The sequence below is a fragment of the Leptonychotes weddellii genome, chromosome 16 (genome assembly GCF_054177405.1).
Source record: "Leptonychotes weddellii isolate Sample4059 chromosome 16, ASM5417740v2, whole genome shotgun sequence".
Taxonomy (NCBI): Eukaryota; Metazoa; Chordata; class Mammalia; order Carnivora; family Phocidae; genus Leptonychotes; species Leptonychotes weddellii.
The window spans coordinates 43,979,905-43,997,797 of record NC_138384.1 but is presented as its reverse complement, the minus strand read 5'-3'; the positions used below and the strand labels follow the sequence as shown (position 1 = coordinate 43,997,797).

General features: G+C 54.5%; 1 protein-coding gene across 8 annotated transcripts in view; it reads right to left on the bottom strand.

The window, feature by feature from the left end:
* HIF3A (hypoxia inducible factor 3 subunit alpha) overlaps positions 1-17,220 on the bottom strand; it is a 28,684-nt gene extending 11,464 nt beyond the window's left edge. The window contains exons 1-11 of one of the 8 annotated variants that reach the window (XM_006744957.3): positions 17,130-17,220; positions 12,033-12,223; positions 11,062-11,207; positions 9,345-9,429; positions 8,950-9,062; positions 8,602-8,810; positions 6,859-6,965; positions 6,499-6,646; positions 2,782-2,900; positions 1,569-1,759; positions 517-621 (exon numbers count right to left, since the gene is read on the bottom strand). In XM_006744957.3, coding sequence (XP_006745020.2) covers positions 517-621; positions 1,569-1,759; positions 2,782-2,900; positions 6,499-6,646; positions 6,859-6,965; positions 8,602-8,810; positions 8,950-9,062; positions 9,345-9,429; positions 11,062-11,207; positions 12,033-12,223; positions 17,130-17,155 — 1,440 coding nt within the window. In that variant the 5' untranslated portion in view covers positions 17,156-17,220. Of the gene's footprint in view, positions 1-516; positions 622-1,568; positions 1,760-2,781; positions 2,901-6,498; positions 6,647-6,858; positions 6,966-8,601; positions 8,811-8,949; positions 9,063-9,344; positions 9,917-11,061; positions 11,208-12,032; positions 13,702-17,129 lie in introns of those variants that run through there. The other 7 variants (XM_081807142.1, XM_081807145.1, XM_031040920.2 and 4 more) reach the window with 7 other exon arrangements.
* Between the last annotated feature and the right edge of the window lie 673 nt (positions 17,221-17,893).

Below are 17,893 nucleotides of genomic sequence, written 5' to 3'. Positions count from 1 at the left end.
GGTGCTTGGTTTGGGGGTGATTTGTTATGGAGCAATAGATAACTACTACATCACGTTACTGTCATTCATCTAGCCGCTCAATCATCCAAACATTATCCATCCATCTATCATCTATCCAATGAACCAGTGGCCTGTCTAACTACCCATCCAAACATCCATTATTCATCCATCCATCCATCCGTCTAACCGTCACCCATCCATCTATCCCCCACCCTCCACCTAATGAATATAGTGGTCCATCAAGCCACCCGTCCATCCATATATCTAACCATCACCCATCCATCTATCCCCCATCATCACCTAATGAATACAGTTGTCCATCCATCCATCCCTCCATCTATCTGTCTAACTATCACCCATCCATCTATCCACCATCATCCACCTAAAGAATACCATGGCCTTTCTATCCATCCATCCACTCGTCCCCTCAACCATGCTACCACCCTCTCTAAAGCTCAGATATGTCAGCCCCCAGAGCACAGACATAAAGACTGTTCCTTCCAGGCCAGCCCTTACCTGAGCTATATCTAGATCCGTCTCCACAGCCTCAAGGTCTTTCCCCGAGGCCAAGAGTTTGTGTGTATTCTCCACGTTCACGAGTGGTTCATCTGGGAGATCGGCCTGTGGGGAGAGAGTAGACACTTAAGGAAATCTGGAGTCTAGGAAATGTTAACAGTAAGATAGTGTGGACATCTGAGCTCAGGGGCAGAAATGAGGGTTAAATGTCAGATAGCTGGGACACCAAGGGGGTCAAACAGCAAAAGCCAGTGAATTCTGGACCTGGGTATTCAGAAGGTGGAAGTGGCCAGGGATAGATTGACAGGGAAAACTCGAAGATTCAAAGACCAAAGCCTGAGGCCAAGATATTCAGGCCCTCTTGGTGTCTGGAGTCTGGGTAAAATGATGCAGAGTCCACTCTCCCAGGTGTACAGGTGAGGTCAAAGGCCACAGTCTTATTTCTCTGGTGGAGAGAAGATCTTGGAGGTGTGTGGGGGGCTGGAGAAGGATGAGGAGAGTCAATACCAGATAATATGGGCCCCCAAGTCAAGTCACACTATCTGAACTCAAGTGAAAAAAAAAGTAACTGCTATGGTATATTGAGCACCTACTAGGTATCAGGTGTCTACTAAGTGTTTCCCATGAATGATCACAATGAACCCTCACTTACACCAATGAGATGGCTACTTGCTATGATCCTAATTTTACAGATGAAGACACTGAGGGCCCATGTGTCCAGGGTAACACAGCTGGTAAGTGGCAGATTCAGGATTTGAATCCTGGTCTGTGTCATTTAAGACTAATATTAGACATTCTTGACTCTTTGAGAGCCTGGATGATGGGTCACAAGCGAGGAGGAGGGAGGGGTCACCCATGCCAGTCCCAAATAACCTAGGTTTTGGTCCAGATAACAGTTGAAGAATCTGGGATCTAGGTCTTAAAGGAACCCCATCTCACCCCAACCTTCCCACTGCACAGAGGGAGAAACTGAGGCCCGGAGAATAGCAAGATTCAAGCCGAAGGCCAAAGCAGCCTGGATGCTGAGGGTTTACTTGGGAGGGACGGCTTACTGGACGAGGACTTTGGGAGCGCCGTGTGGCTGGGGGTGCGTTGGGGGTGGCAGCTCCTGAAGTCCCATCCAGGATAGGTGCCAGGAGGCGACGCAGGTCAGGGCTGCAGAAGCGGCGAGGGTCAGCGGCCAGGGTGGCCTCGCTCAGGGCGGGGGGGTGCAGGAAGGCCAGGATCCGGGGACCAGAGGCATCTACGGGACACACAGATGGGGAGGACACAGGATGGTCATCCAGGGCTGAGAGGCAGAGCCCTCCCCACCAACCCCAGGGAGCCTCGTTGACATTTTCTATAACCAGTCAGGGTGGAGGCTGTTCACAGTGCTGGGGAGCTGAGTTCTGGACAACCCTTGTGGGACCAGGTTCTATCCCTCCAGTTGCCAGACTGTGGTGAGACCCTGGAGGGTCCTAGAGGGGCCAGTGTGGGGTCGGGGGCACACAGTAGGCTGGGGAGAGTAGCAACTGCCCAATGATGGGGAAACGTTTTAGTATTTAAAATCAGCATGGCCAGACCAAGGCACACGACTGACCCAATTCTCCAATGGCACAGAGCAGCAATCAGCCACTCCGCTCTGGGGGGCTTGCATATTAGGAGAAAAGACTGGCCCCAGGCCCTCAAGGAGGTTCTAAGGTCCCTGGAGGTGAGTTTTGAGCCAGAAAAGGAAAGGATATCAGTGACCCCACACCACACCCAGGAGCATGGGCTGCCAGCAACAGCTCGAAGAAGGTGATGGCCTTGAAGAACCAACTGGAAGAGAAACTCCTCCGGGATTGGGGGGGGGGGTCAGGTGGGAGAGAAGGAAGAGGGAGAAAGGAGCCAGACTCAGGAGGATCAGGATTATTGGATGCCAGTGAGCAGTGAGGTGGGAGCAGGGAACCAGCTGAAGGGTGGGGGCAATGAGGAGCCATAGCAGGATTCCGAGCAGAGGAGCAACAAGACTGAAGCAATCATCCCAGGGACAGAGGATAAGTGGAAGGACAGAAGAGAGAAGAGCATTCTGGGCAGAGGAAGCTGGCAGTGCATAGGCCTGGAGGCATGAGAGACTAGCATTCTGACAGCACTAAGGAAGCTGGGAGCTCAGAGAGTGAGTGAGAAGGGGAGGAAGGCGGGAGTCAGGTCACACAGGGCCTGGTGAGCCCCATTCTTAAGGTGTCTGGGCTTTCCCTCAAGCGTCCTGGGGCCACAACCCCTCCCAGTCCCAGCCCTGCCCCATACCAAAGCTGTCCCTGGAATTAGGGGCATCCTTCTGGGAGGGGGTGCCCCTCTGAATGGGTCTGCGAGAGTGTCTCTCCGTTTGCTCCAGGGACAGCACCACTCCGGTCTCTTCCACCCGGCTGGGGTATAGGGCAAAAAGGGGAGCGGAAGTCAGGGAGCGTCCTCGGGCCCCGGCCCAGGCAGCCCCCTTAGATGATGTCCCATCACAGGAGGTGATCTTGTTCAGGGGCAGGAGGGCATTGTGCAGGAAATAATTTGCCACATTTACTTGTTTCTTTTACGGATTTAATTTTGGTTGGATGCTTTTTATTATAATAGCATTTAAAATAAAGTTATGTGTGTCTTCCCAAGCTCTCTCTGTGGAAGGAGACGGGGAGAAAAAAAAAAAAGTTGGCATTTAACACAGCTTGGATAGAGAGGGGAGACGGGTGGGGGGAATGGGGCACAGAGAAGGGGAGAGTCAAAAGGCGTAAGAACGAAATATTCTCTTTATATTTACTTATAAACATACTCTTATAAATGATTGATGAAGTATATATATTTAACATTCTTACATTACCAAATATGAAGAATTCAGAGGGATATATTTTAATGAATAAGATTTTATTTATGAAGTTTCTATTCATAGACATTTTTCATATTCAAGGGAATGGATTTATAAATATATCCTTCTTATGCCCCCGCGCCTACCTTCTCCCCAGTCTCTAGCTGCTGAGACAACCCAAATGTTCTGAGCCCAATCAGCTTTTGGAGAATTGGCCAGGGGGCTGAAAACCAGGCCCTCGTTTGCATCTCATTTGCATAACCATACCCAGGCTGGCACCTGGGTGGTCCTCCCACTGGCTCTTTGAGAAGCTATGCCCCTTCCCCACCCTCACCAAACCCCTTCTGGGCTGGACACCTCCCAGTTTAGGCTGGACCAAAGCCACACCTTTCCCTTTGAAAAACGCAAGCACGCACCTGGCCCACATGTATACGCACGGTTCATGCGAGCACAAACAGGAGCACTCATATACATCCAAGTGTATACACAGACAGACGTGCACTCATAATCCCTATTCCCACACTCACACATATTCGGCACATGAAGTTCACTCATTCGTTCATTCATTCGTTCATTCCATAAACATGTCCTAGACAACTAGTACTGTCTGGTGGCTAAGAGCAATGGACCTTCAGCCATCAGCCTGGGGTCAAATCCCAGTCGTGCCACTTAGAAGCTGTGTGACCTCGAGCCTGTGGCTGAACCTTTCTGCGCCCCAGCTTCCTCCTCTGTAAAGAGGAGGAATAAAATAATACCTCCTCCCAGGCGCCTGGGTGGCTCAGTTGTTTAAGCGTCTGCCCTCAGCTCAGGTCATGATCCCAGGGTCCTGGGATCGAGTCCTGCATCGGGCTCCCTGCTCATCAGAGAGTCTACTACTCCCCCTCTAATCCTCCTCCCTGATCATGCTCTCTCTCTCAAATAAATAAGTAAATAAAATCTAAAAAAAAAAAAAAACCTCCTCCCCAGGTTATTAGGAGGCCTAAGTGGGCTAAAACACATAAAACGCATAGAACTGTGCCTGGCAAATGGTGAGCTCTATGTAAGTATTTGTGATTTTTGTTTATTGAATAACTACTAGGTGCCAGGCGCTGTTCTAGGTGCTGAAGATTCAGCAGTGCCCTGTGTAAATGAGTTTTATGCTTTTTTTTTTTTTAAGATTTTTTTATTTATTTGACAGAGAGAGAGACAGCGAGAGCAGGAACACAAGCAGGGGCAGTGGGAGAGGGAGAAGCAGGCTTCCCGCGGAGCAGGGAGCCCGACACGGGGCTCGATCCCAGGACCCTGGGATCATGACCTAAGCCGAAGGCAGACGCCCAACGACTGAGCCACCCAGGCGCCCCGAGTTTTATTCTTATAAAGCGATTGCTCACTGCAATGGAGGGAGGCTCAGGTCTGGAAGGGGAGGAGTTTTTATACTACAAAGTATAAGCACCCGAGCACACACAAATAGCCACACAACTGCACACCACACAACGTACACAGAACAAGGACAATTAATACCATATGCTCCTTATTTCACTGTAATTAAGTAAGCTATTCCTTCTTCACCCATGTCTGCCAATAAAAATGAACTCTCCGGCCTGCTCTTTGCTTAGAGTACAGAAGACTGAAACCACAGGGCCTGGCCATAGAAAGGCAAATCTTCACAATTAATAAAAGGAGTTTCCAGAAGATGCGGGGGCAGGTCCCCTCTCCTTCACAGTGACAATGGCGAGGCCCCTCTTGCTACGTGGACAAGTTATTCAGACCCTGATTTGGAAGAGTGTTAAAATGAGAACATTCCACAGATGATCAGTCTTGTTTTCTTGTGCAATACAAAGACTATGGATATTCCTGCTACCCGCTTTTTTTTTTTTTTTTTTTTAAGTAGGTTCCACACCCAGCATGGAGCCCAACGCTGACGACTGTGAGATCTCGAGACCTGAGCTGAGATGAAGAGCCAGATGCTTAACTGACTGGAGCCACCCAGGCTCCCCTCCCCACTTCCGTTTTCGAATAGAACCTGTCCTTGATCAAAAAGACGTAGGGAAACACCTAAGGCTTTAGAAATTGATACCATGTCCTGGAAGATAATTTTCAAAGAAAAGCTGTAATTCTCTGTTTTCTGTGCTAATTTGCTGCCCCTTGTCACAATGTTGTCGTGGTGAAAAACTTCTAATATGCTGAATGCAGTGGAGGACAGCCTGTGATTTACCACTGCACATCCATTAGAATGGTTAAAATTAAAAGCAAAGAAGACAAAAACAGACAACACAAAATGCTGGCAGCCATGCAGGAGAACGGGAACCCTCACATTGCTGGTGGGAAGGCAAAATGGTGCAGCCTTTTGGGAAAATGACCTGGTAGTTTCTTATGAAGTTAAATATACACTGACCATGCCTAGGTGTTTACCCAAGGGAAACAAAAACATGACCTCACAAAATCTTCTATGAGAATGTTTACAGTAGCTTTTTTCGTAATCACCCGAAATAGAAACCAGCCCAAATGTCCTCCAACTGGCGAATGGATAAACAAACTCTGGTCTGTTCATATTCATACCATAGAACACCACTCAACATTAAAAAGGTGCGACTGATACACACAGCAGAGATCCATTTTAAATATATTATGCTAAGGGAAAGAAGCCAGACTCAAAATGCTCCATCCTGCAGGATTCTATGAACATGACATTCTGGAAAAGGCAAAATGCTAGGGGTCAGAGAACAGCTCGGTGGTTGCCAGGGACTCGGGGTGGGGTTGGGGGTGGTTAGGGGAGGTGGGATTCACTATGACAAAATATTTTTGGATGATTCTCTATAGCTTGATTGTGGAAGTGATTACACAATCCCACGCCTTTGTCAAAACTCATAGTACCGTAGAGCAAGAAGTGAATTTATTTTATGTAAATTACACTTCAATTTTTAAAAAGCAAAAAAGCCCCCATGATTCTGCTAGATTTCTTACTTTAATTTGGATATAGAGTACTTTTCAATTTCAGTGAACAGTACGCACACATGCGTGGGTGTGCACACACCCACGCACATGTGTGTACATGCAGACACACCCGTGTGCATCCAATCACACATGGTCTGCATACACAGACATGTGAGCACTCCCTCTCACAGTCATGTGCGCACACACACACCTAACCACACTCATGCAGACCAGACCCACGCACACCCCCTCCCACTTACCTGATCAGGAAGTGGACGCAGACGATACTCTCAGACTGGGGACCCCGGCCCCCTGACACCACTGTGGCCTGAGTCTGGGTCCACAGATAGCCACCACTCCGGGCCAGGAAGCGATACTGCCCCGTTACTGCCTGGCCCTTGCTCAGCACTGGGGAGGGGGACGGGGAGGGGTCAGGGCCATAGAAGGGGCAGATGGGGAGAGAAGGCGCTGGGGGCAGGGGCTTGGGTACGAGGGACCAGGGAAGAGAAGGTTCCTTGGGGCGTGGGGAGCAGGGAGCTGGTGTCGGGGTGTGGAGGGAGGCTCCCTGGAGCATGGGGGGCTGGGGAGCTGCTTTCAGAGTGCCAGAAGGTCTCACGTACGGGTGTGGATGCTCTGGCCAACAGCGTCCGAGTCCAGAGCGTGAATGTACTCGTAGGCAGAGCAGCCGATCAGGTCATCGGGGCTGTAGCCAGCGACCTCCGCGATCCTGGGGTGGGTGCAGTGGGGCCTGGTCAGTTCAACTGGCTAAGGTGGAGGGTGGGGCTGGGGGACACGGGGATGAAGCCAGCAAGGCAGAGATGGACAGGGTTGTAACAGAGAGAAAGGGAGAGTCAGAAAGAGAAAAGGGACTGTGATAGGCTGAACAATGGCCCTCGGAGAGGTCCGCCTCCTAATCCTGGGGACCTGTGACTACCGTGACCTCACAGGGCAAAGGGCACTCTGCGGGGCTGATGAAGGGAAGGGTCTTGAGATGTGGAGCTTCACCTGGACAAGCCAGATGGGCCCCATGTGGCGACAGGGGCCCTTACAGAGGGATTCGGAGAACACCACAGGTTCTGTTCTGTTCTGTTGGAGGCAGATGGCAGGGCCATGGGCTTTGAAGATGGAGGAAGGGGCTCCAAACCAAGGAATGTAGGAAGATTCCAGAAGTGTTTAAGGCAAGGAGCCTCCAGAGCTGTGAGATGGTGAACGTGTGTTGTGCTGAGCCCCTTGGCTTGTGGTGATTGTTACCGCCACAGCAAGAAAGGGACAGGGGTGACGGGGATGGGGAGAGTAAAGAAAAGAAAGAGCGGAAAGGAGCAGGGAAGAGAAAGGAAGAAAGAAAACCAGAAAAAGAAAGACAGGAAGCAATGAATAAAATAAGACGTAATAATGATGATAATGATTAAAAATATACACTTCTAGGGCGCCTGGGTGGCTCAGATGGTTAAGCGTCTGCCTTCAGCTCAGGTCATGATCCCAGGGTCCTGGGATCGAGTCCCACATCGGGCTCCCTGATAGACAGGGAGCCTGCTTCTCCCTCTGCCTCTGCCTCTCTCTCTCTCTCTCTCTGACTTTCATGAATAAATAAATAAAACATTAAAAAAAGAAAAAAATATACACTTCTGGGGGGCACCTGGCTGGCTCAGTCGGTGGAGCATGTGACTCTTGATCTCGGGGTCATGAGTTCGAACCCCACTGAATAAAAAAAAAATTTTTTTTTCCAAAACACACCTCTGTAGTGTTCTGCACCAGGCAACACGCTGGGTGCTCAGAACAACTGCTCTAAGGAGGTTCTGGTTTCACTCCACAGGACAGACCAGGAGAGCACGGTGCAGAGAGGTGCCCACGTCTGGCCAAGGGTACACAGCCAGGCTTTAAACCCGAGCTGACGGAGCCCAGGCTTGCCATTCCCAAGCATGACTCCAGGCCGAGGGAAGGAGGGAAGATGCAGGAACACGACGGGCTGAAGGGAGAGAGGGGGAGAGGGAGGAAGAGAAGGAGAGAGAAAGGGAAGGATGGGGAGCGATGAGTAAGGACAGTGTGCTGAGTGCTGCCTTCCGTGTTGGGCACTGCGCTAACTGCTTGAGGCGCACCGACTCATTTAAGGAAAGCAACAGAAGGACAGGGAGGGAGTAATGAAGACTCAAAGGGGACAGGGAGAGAACCCAAGGTAAAAAGACCCACAGAGAATGCCAAGATGGACAGCCACAGAGACAGAGATAGATGGCATCAGAGAGAGACGGAGCTGGACCAGAGGGAGAACCGGGGGGTGGGAGAAGAACCAGTGAGGGACCCTGGGCAGAAAGGAAGAGGAGCTGGGTCAGTGGAGGGGTGGGGGGGGCAGCGGGGCTCCTGCCCACCTCTCATCACAGTAGGTGAACTTCATGTCCAGGCTGTGGCGGCTGAGGAAGGCCCCCCGGCCTAGTGGGGGCTCCAGGCTGCCCGGGTGGGGGATGGCTTCACAGATGAGCACCAGGCATTGCAGGGGGGGCTCCGAGTTGGGGCTCCCTGCTGGGGAAGTCTGTGTAGGGGGCTTGTAGGCCCTCATGTGTCCAGAGCAGTGCAGCACCTGGTTGGGGTGAGGGGGGCAAGGCGGGGATGCACGTGGGCCTGGGGCTCCCATGGGGCTGGGAGGTATGTCTCTGGGGGCCCCACTGGGAGCTGAGAAGGAGAAACCTCTACCCTCCTCCAGGCCAGGCCCTGCCCACCTTCCAGGTGGCCGCCTTGAGGTTGAGGGTGCGCCCGCGGCTGGTGAGGGTGCTCTTCATGCGCAAGGAGAAGCACCGCTCGGTGGGGGCCTCCGGCTTCTTTTTGGACAGGCCTGGGGAGGGCCACGGGGAGGGGGGTGAGCAGGTCACCAGGAGGCTCTGGACAGGGCCCAGTTCCCTCCAGTGCCCCGCCAGCCTCATTCCCCAGGGTTGAGACCTGGAACCGGGGAGGGGCCCCCACGGGGAGGGAATGCTCCTTCAGATACCCCAGGGCAGGGCCATGTCCCCTCTTCCATCTTCCTCAGTCCAGTCGTCCAGAGGAGGAGGGGATATGCTGAGAGGAGGGTGGAGCCTCGGCTTCTATAACCAGGGTCAGAGGCCTCTGAGGAACTCACTCTGCTGGGGGGTCAGGGCATCCTGGAGCTCCTCTTGGTCACAGGGATGGATGAAATCAAAGATACTGTGTCCGATGAGCTCAAGCTGCCAGGGAGGGAAGCAGGGGGTGTCTGGGAGGAAGAGCACTTTTACCAGCGTCCTCCTTCCCATCCTCACCATCCCTGCCCTGATTCACGAGCCTGGAGTACTTCACTAGTCCATTCATTCATTTGTTCATTCATTCATTCATTCATTCACTCACTCACACGCTCACTGAGCAACCATCGCTTTAGCACCTGCTATAGCCAGGCCCCCTTCCAGATGGGTAGGCAGAGCTGTGACCACACAGACAAAATCCCTGCCTCTCAGAGCTTACTGGCTTGCAGGGCAGATGGTCAATAAGGAAGCAAATAAAACAAAACAACACAGATATAAAACAAAATGGTAAGTATTAGGAAGAAAACTAGCATAAGGCCATGAAATGATGGCATGCTATCTTAGAGGCCGTAGTCAGAGTCTGTGTCTTGAGGTGATATTTAAACAAATTGCTGAACCAAGCCAGGGAGGTGGTCATGTGGCTCTCTGGAGTGTTCTGGAAAGAGGGAACAGCAAGTGCAAAGGCCCTGAGGTGAGACCCCATTCAGATCCCAATCTTCGCCAAGCCAAAGATTCGGCAGGTTGTTTCAATTCAGGAAATGGGCATGGTGCTGGCAGGAGGGGACCCTTACAGCTCACAGTCCAGTGGAGAGGGATCTCTCCCCTCTGACAGCACCTCCTATAGCTGGATTCAAATCCTGGCTCTGCCACTTCCTAGCTTTGGGGCCTTGGGACATTCACCTGTCTGAACCCAAGAAGAGCTCAAGCTAACAGAGAAACTGGTACCAGGAGTGGGATAACAAGGAAGGAGAACGGAATAGATGCCAACTATGGAGCCCATTTGTGTGAAATAGGAAAAAGAACAATAACTCTCCTGTGGGGCATGCTGTATGGATTCGCTGAAATCAGTTCTCCCCTGTGTCTCCTGCCTTCCCGTCGCCAGACCGCTGCTCATACTCCTCTTCTCCCACCCAGGGCCCTGTACCCCTCCCTGTGGATGGACCCTCAGCCTCTAGTCCTATCCCTCCAACTCTACCTCTGTGGGCACCAAGAGGGAGCTTTTCAAATGGTAAATCTGATTCTGCCTCTCTCACAGCCTCTCCCCTGATGAAAATCCATCCACGGTTCCCCAGTGCCCTGGCAATAAACCTAATTTGGCCCTAAATTATCTAGCTCTGTTGACCTCTCTAGATTTTTTTCTCTCACCTTTCCCACTGCACTCTGCACTTAGCCAGGATAAACATCTTTATTCCCTGCCAATGCTCTGTTTTCTCTCACCTCTGGGTCTTTGCATATTCTGCTCCCTCAGCCATGCACATTCCCAGTCTTCGCTGTTCCCATCCGTTCCCCATAACTTCTGACGGGCTAAGTCCTTCAGGTTTTGGCTCAGATGTCTTCTTTTCCAGGAAGCCCTCGACTCCCCCTGAGGCTGGCTCAGGTAACCCCCTTCCCCTGGCTCACAGGGCCCCCTAGGCTGCCCCATCCCAGCCCTGACCCTTCTGCATCTTCCTGGCTGGTGACACATCTGTCTCCCCTCTGTGCCGTGAGCCCTGTAAAGGCAGGGCTAGGGCAGTCTCAGTCACCTCTGTATCCTGGCATCACCTGCACAGGGCCAGGCACAAAGCAGACAGCCCCTCTCACCTGACTGAGGCCCAGGTGTTTGCTGACATTCTCCGACAGGTAAGCCATGTCTCCCTCGGCAGTGAGCACCATGACGAAGCCCTCCAGGGCCTTCAGGTAGCAGGCATCCAGAGCTTCGCCCCCTGCTCCCACCTGGTTCCACTCCCCTGGTGTCCGCATCAGGGTGGATGGAGTGTCTCTAGTCAGCCACGGAGCCACCCTGGCTAGCCTCCCTCTGCCTTCCCTCACTCAGAAGAACTTACAGGTGCCCCCAGGTGAGCAAGAACATATGCCAGTGGTTTGGGAGTCCCAAGGAAGGGGGCAGGGCCACCAATGATTATAATCCTCAGGGGGCAGGGCTTCCCAAGGGCACAGAATTCTAAGGAGGTGGGGGTCTCCCACGAGAATCAAATTCTAAGGGGGTGGGCCTCCTAGGGGGACAGACTTCTAAAAGGATGGGATTCCCAGGGGTCAAAATTTAAGGGGCCAGGAGCTAGAGGGAGTCAGAATTCTAAGCGGGGGGCAAGCCTCCCAGGAGTTCAGAATTTCAGAATTCTTGGGGCAGGACCTTGTAGAGGGGGGATGGGCAGAATTCTAAAGAAGCAGGGACTCCCAGGTGACCTCGTAAATAAAATCTTTTCAGGGTCTCGGGGATTCCAAGGGGTGTGTGTGTATGAAAGCCCCCTGCAGGGTAGAATTCTAACTGGCTGGGAATTCAAGAGGATGGCACTGAGGGGAGGGGAGACAGACCTAGGGAGCTAGGGAGGGGACTCTCTCAAGTGGTCATTAAAAATTGGGCAGCTAAGCCTCGCAGGGATATTTATTGCAAGAAGGTCTCCCTGGGGACCAAATCCTAAGGGTTGAAGCACCCAAGGGAGTTAGCTGGCCTCCCTTAGAATTCCAACTCGAAGGAGGTGGGGCTTCCCAAGGGGCGGGAATACGTTAGGGGGCGGGGCCTTGTCGAGGTGGGACTTCCCGGGGGCGGGGCTCACCTGCGGCGCAGAGGCGGTGCATGCGCAGGTAGCTGATGGTGAGGCGCATGATGGAGGCCTTGTCCAGGTGGGCGCTGACCCCGCGAGCGAAGGGCAGCGTGTGCGCCAGCTGGTACAGCACCTCGGTCTCCTGGCTGCGCCGGCTGCGGGCCGCATCCCGGGACTTCTCCTTGCGCAGCTCCGTGCTCGACCTGCGGGCATCGGCAGCGTTCACTGGCGGCGCCCCCGGAAGGGAGGGAGTTGGATGGGACATGCACGTGGGGCGCTGCCACATGGGGCCCGGGCTCACAGAGGGTAGGGCCGCGACCGTGCAGGGCTCGCTGTGTGGCCCGGGCGAGTTCCCGGAGCTCTCTGGGCCTGCGAGGGTTATACTGCGGGGCAGCTCCTAGCCGCAGATTTTATCTGTCCCTGCGCCAGCCCAGGCTGCCCCCAGCGCCTCGCTCTCTGAGGCGTGCCGGGGGCCCGCTGTCCCCTCCCTGACTTATCTGCTGTTTGTTCCCCGGGCTTGGGACGCCTGGGGGACAGGGAGGCCTCCTGCTGGGAGGGGGCTGGCCGAGCTGGCCCCAAGCCAGGGAAGGGAGGGAACATGAAGATGTCAGCAGCCTCCTGGCCCCCTGCCCTCCAGCCTCCCTGAACCCCCTCTCCTGCCCTTTCCCTCCTCAGCTGAGCTGAATCCTCAGAATCTTAGAACACAGATCTCAAAGTCCAACCACCCACCAACAGGGGCCCTGCCGATGTCATACAGCAAACCAACCCTAGTGTTCTCTGGAGCCAACAGCTAACCACTCACCCCTACCCTTTAATCCACTTCAAATGTGGGATGGGGGGCGGGTAGAAGGATGAGGACTGTTTTGTCAGAAATACCTGCCACTTATCCGGCTTTTTTCCGTCAGTGCCCTGGGCCAAGTGGGTAACTTACATTAACCCACTAAGAGCTCAGACAACCCCAGAAAGAAGGTAATAACGTTATCCCCATTGAACAGATGAGGAAACCAAGGCACAGAGAGGTTGTAGTGCTTGCTCCTAAGGAGTGAAGGCAGGTTTGAACAGTCGTCTGCCTGAACTCTTCAGTTTTCTCTGTTCTTTGGCCCTGGGTTTATCTCCAGGTTAGTGCTTCTCACTGTCTTAAATGTCTGAATCCAAACAACATAGGTTTTGAAAAAAAAAAAAAACAACTGGAGTATATTACATATAGTACGGTATGCATAATCTTCTGTATATTTATAATATTGATAAAACCGTTAATAAGCAGTTACGATTTGCTGAGCATGCATGGGTCTGGCACTGTTCTAAGTACTCTGCCTATGTGCACTCATTCAATCCCAGGACGCACCTTAAATTTCTACTTCACAAAGGGGACACCGGGGCTCTGAAAGGTAAAGTCCTTTCCCCAAAAAGTCACAAAGCTAGTAACTGGCAGAGCCGGAATTTGAACTCAGGCAGTGCGGTTCCAAAGCCTTCCTTCTTCTCTCTGATTCCTTCCTTGTGACCCACCCCAGGGAAGCAGAACTCTAGGAAGGGAGGCTGTCCCTTCCAAAAACCAGAGGCCACTCCTGGGGATGGCATCAACCTCGCCGCCAAGCAGGAGACCTGCAGCCCCACCCACAGGCCTGATGGGGAGAGGGGAGGGGACTGTCCTGTCAGGCTGCAGACGGAAAAAACTCCATGCAACCCGTGGGAGGCACAGAAGGGGGCAGGCTGGGTTGGAGGGGTGGAGGGAGCCAGCAGTCACCCCCATCCCCTCCCTCCTGGCTGGTGGGAGGCAGGGGCCTCCCTCCGGTCCTACTCTGCCCAGAGGACATTCCGTCCTGTCCTGTTCTGTTCCAGCCCTGTTTGTCTTCCTGCCCAGAGGGTGGGGGTGGGCGGGCCTCACCGAGCCGGGGGCCCAGACAGAGGGAAGAGGGAGTGGGAGCGGGGAATGGGGTGGGGCCGGCCCCCACCTCCTGGGCAGCTGGGCTCAGCAATCCTCTCTGTGGCTGACTTCTCCCTCCATAGAAGGAGCCAGCTGGTGGCTGCACGGGACTCTCCTTCCAGCTCCCAGTCTGACCTCTGGATGTTCTTCTGATAGGAAGTCCTGGCTTCAGAGAAGCCTGGGTCTCCGGCCTTTCTTTCGTTAAACTGAGTAGGGATGAGTTCACCCGGTGCAGGGTTCCAGTGTCGACTCCACAGCTTAAGAGCTGTGTTACTTTGGGACAAATTGCAGGCCTTCCCTGAGCATAACGACACGACCCCACAGGGTTGTTTTAAAAGATTACATGAATTCATATACGTCAAGGACTTGGAACAGGCCTGGCAATTGATAAGTGCCATGAGAAGGCTAAACTTTTTATTATTCCCTCTTTGTCCACATCAGGGATGGAAGGCTCCGGAGTCTCCTGTGCACTGGAGAGACCCGTGGGCTTTGGTGGTAACCCCGTGGTGTGGTGTGCGTACACGACCTTCACACAGGCGCCTTGGAAGTAGACCAAAGCATCATGAGAGTAATCATCATGATCGCTTTGCTGTACTGAGCGCTCAAGGAGCTAGAGACACCCTTAAATCCTCTCAACAGCCGGATGCAGCAGGAAAAGTGGTCTCCCTTTCACAGGGCCTGAACCCGAGGCTCTGAGCAATGGCATCACTGGCCCAAGTAACCCAGCTGGTAATCAGGGCCCCCCCCTCCCCAGGGCAACTATGTTCCACCCATCTCAGTGAGTCCCACGGTGTATCTACTTCTACCCAGAACACTGTCTGACTTGAACACAGTTTATTGCAACCCGTAGGGTATCCTGCCCCTAAAGATCGGTTCCCTCACTGCTCCTTATTTTGATGTGGTGCAGGAGAGGGGAGGTATGACCCCCCATTTTCCAGGATATGTCACTGAGGCTCAGAGAGGCAGTCACTGGCCCAAGGCCACACACCCAAGAAGGTGATGAGCGGGGATCTGAACCTAACTTTAGGGCCTCTGCTCTTAAATGCATGCCTGGGTGGGCACGTCCACCCAGGGGCCCCCGCCCTGTCCCTCCTTTGCCCGGTGGCCTCAGTGCCTTCCCCTTGTCCCACCTCTGCTGCCTCCGGATTTCCCCAGCTGGCCAGCCTCCCCAGCTGGCCCCATGCCCAGCCCTGGTCCAGCCCCCTGGCACTCTGCCCAGCTTGGGACGTGCAGCTGGAACCCTGCCACCCTTCCTCTGTGTTCCAGCAGAGAACAGAAGGCGGGGCCAGGGTCTGGAGGCCCCAGAGTGAGGCCTGGGAATGGGGGCTGGGGCCCAGTACCCCCGCCCCGCCCAACCATGAGAGGGAGAAGCCCACCTCTGAAGAAACTGCCACCAGAGAGCAAAGGCAAGGAGAAAGTCGGAAGACCCTGAGCCACATTCAGGGCTGCTCTTGGCCCTCTCTCTTCTGACACTGAGAGGGTAGTGGGGTTCTTGAAGAAAGTATAGAGGATCTATGGGGCCTTAGGTTGTCCAGAAGCAGGGTTTGGGTTTGAGAAAGGACTTGGGGTGGGGTCAGTCAGGAGGAGTCTCTCTGCCTCTGCCTCTGCTCATTCCCAAGGACATGGTAATCCAGTGGGGTACCTGTACCCAAAGTCCATCTTCTCTGGGAACCCTCAGATCTGGGGGGCACCCGGGCGCTTATACCCATCAGGGACTTCCCAAGAACATCCCTGCCTGGGGTAGGATGGCAGTAAGCCTGAGCTGGAAGAAGGGAAGGGGGTGAGGAGGTATGGGGGCCCACTCACCATCACCCAGGCCCCCAAGGGCCATCCTAGGGGTGCAGGAGGGGATGGAGCGTGGCCAGGATCTGGGTGCGAGTTATGAGTGGGTGGTGCACAGCACTGGGATGACACCACAGGAAAGGGCTGGCCTTGGTGGGGAGGGGGGAGCGCCCCAGCTCAGCCAAGAGGGGCCCCCACCTAGCCAGGAGGGGGCGCTGGGAGGGGCTGGGCTGAGACTGGCCCAGAAGGGGTGGGATGGAGTTCCCTGTCAGGCCCAGAGCCAGAGACTGGAATAGAACTGAAGGGGGGAACAGCAGGGGAGGGGGGACTAAAAAACATGGGGGTGTGGACAGATCCAATCAAACCTGGGAAGCCAGGGAGGAGGGAAGGGGGTGAGGCTTCGTGGATGCCTCAGATTGGACAAGGGAAACCAAGGGCCTGCAAGATTTTCCAGGGTCCCAAGAAAACATCGCCAGGTAGACCCCCTGGCGTTGGACCCAGAGCACTCAGCAGATGGAGGTGATCACAGAAACCTACTCTCTGGCCAGCAGGACCCAGCTGAACACTTCGGCAGGGGGTGCTCCCATCAAGGCTTGCACTGAATCAGGCACAGCACCCTCCATGGGGGACTCCCCAAATAAGGCTTGGATGGTGTGCCCCTGTCCACAGTCACAGGCACTGAGTGGGGGTGGAGAGGGAGATAAGGGGCTAGACTTTGGGAAGTAGGTCAGGCTGTTTCTCTGTTATTAAAAGGGGTGACTCTACCTTTCAAAAGGATACAAAAAGGTCTCTGGGAATGGTCCCAGGTAGTTGCTGAAAGGGGACCCCCCCCGCTTATTTCTAAGGAACCCAAGGTTTGAGAGACTGTCAGGGAGCATCCAATTATAAGGGATCTCTCTGCTCTTGAACTCAGAATCTGACTTCCCATTTCAAGGGACCCCCTGAATCTGGGAAGGCTTAGTTTTGGGATATCCAATATACCCTAGGATCCCCTGGGTCCCGTGGCAAGAAACAACCTCAATTCTGGGAATTCGGAGGCCAGTAGGTTCAATACGTGGAAGGAGAACGCCTTCCGCAGAAGCCCGGGAACTACTCAAACACAAGCACCCCCAATTCCGTACGGACCCTAACCAGGAGGGAAAGCGAACCCGGAGCAGCAGGAAATTGGGGATCACCACCCTGAAGTCACTCCAGGCTAAAGGGGCGGGGCGGGGCAGCCGGGGACTTGGGGAAATCCCCCTCGCCTGCAATCCCGTAGGGTGGAGGGTGCGCCGGGGATGTGCCTCCAACCGCGCGTCCCGGGGCGTCCTCGGCTTGCACCCGCGCATCCCCCACCCGGCTCGGGGGGGTCGCTGGAAGGAGAGCCCCCCGCTTCCCATCATTCCTGCCCCGAACCCCAGTACCTTGCGCGCTGTAGCCCCAGCGCCATGGCTCGCCGTCGCCGCTCCGGAGCCCTTCGAGGCCCCTAGCCCCCTCCCCTGGCTCAGCGAACCCCCTCCCCAGCTCCGCCCCCCGCCGCGCCGTTGGCTGCGCCGCGCCCGGCCCGCGGCTCCGGTTGGACGACGGGTGTGCCACTTCCGAGAAAGAGGCGGGACCAGAGGCGAAGACCTGGAACTCCCGGAGTGGGGGGATACCGCGGCGTACACCGCCCCCTAGCCACACCCCTAGCCGCGGGCTTCCTCGGCAGTGTCACCCGCAAGGTCCGCGGGACGCGCCTCCTGGCCCAGCCTCTCTCGCTAAGTTCCGACACCAGCCCTCTCCCGAACCACCCAGTTCACTCTGACCTGACACCGCACCCTCTAACCCTCGGCCCCGGCCCACCCCTCCATTTCCCCCACCCCCGGTTGGGCCCCTCAGACCACCAGTCCCACCCCCTGCAAGTCGCCCAGCTCTGCTTCTTCCATCTCCTCCTCCTTATCCACTGAGAACCCCCGCTTCTCGCCACCCCCACCGCAGCTCTACAATCCCTCCCCCTTTGTACTCCACCATTCCCTCTCTGTCCGCAGCCCCTCTGCCCCATCCCTGCAGCCATACCCCCACCTCACCCCGCTCCTCCAGTCTGCCGCCCTTTGTACCCCAGCCCCACCTCCTTGCCTCCCTCACTCCCTTTTCAAGTTCCCACTGTTGAATGATTACGTTTATGTCAAGTAAATATGTAAAACCCAAA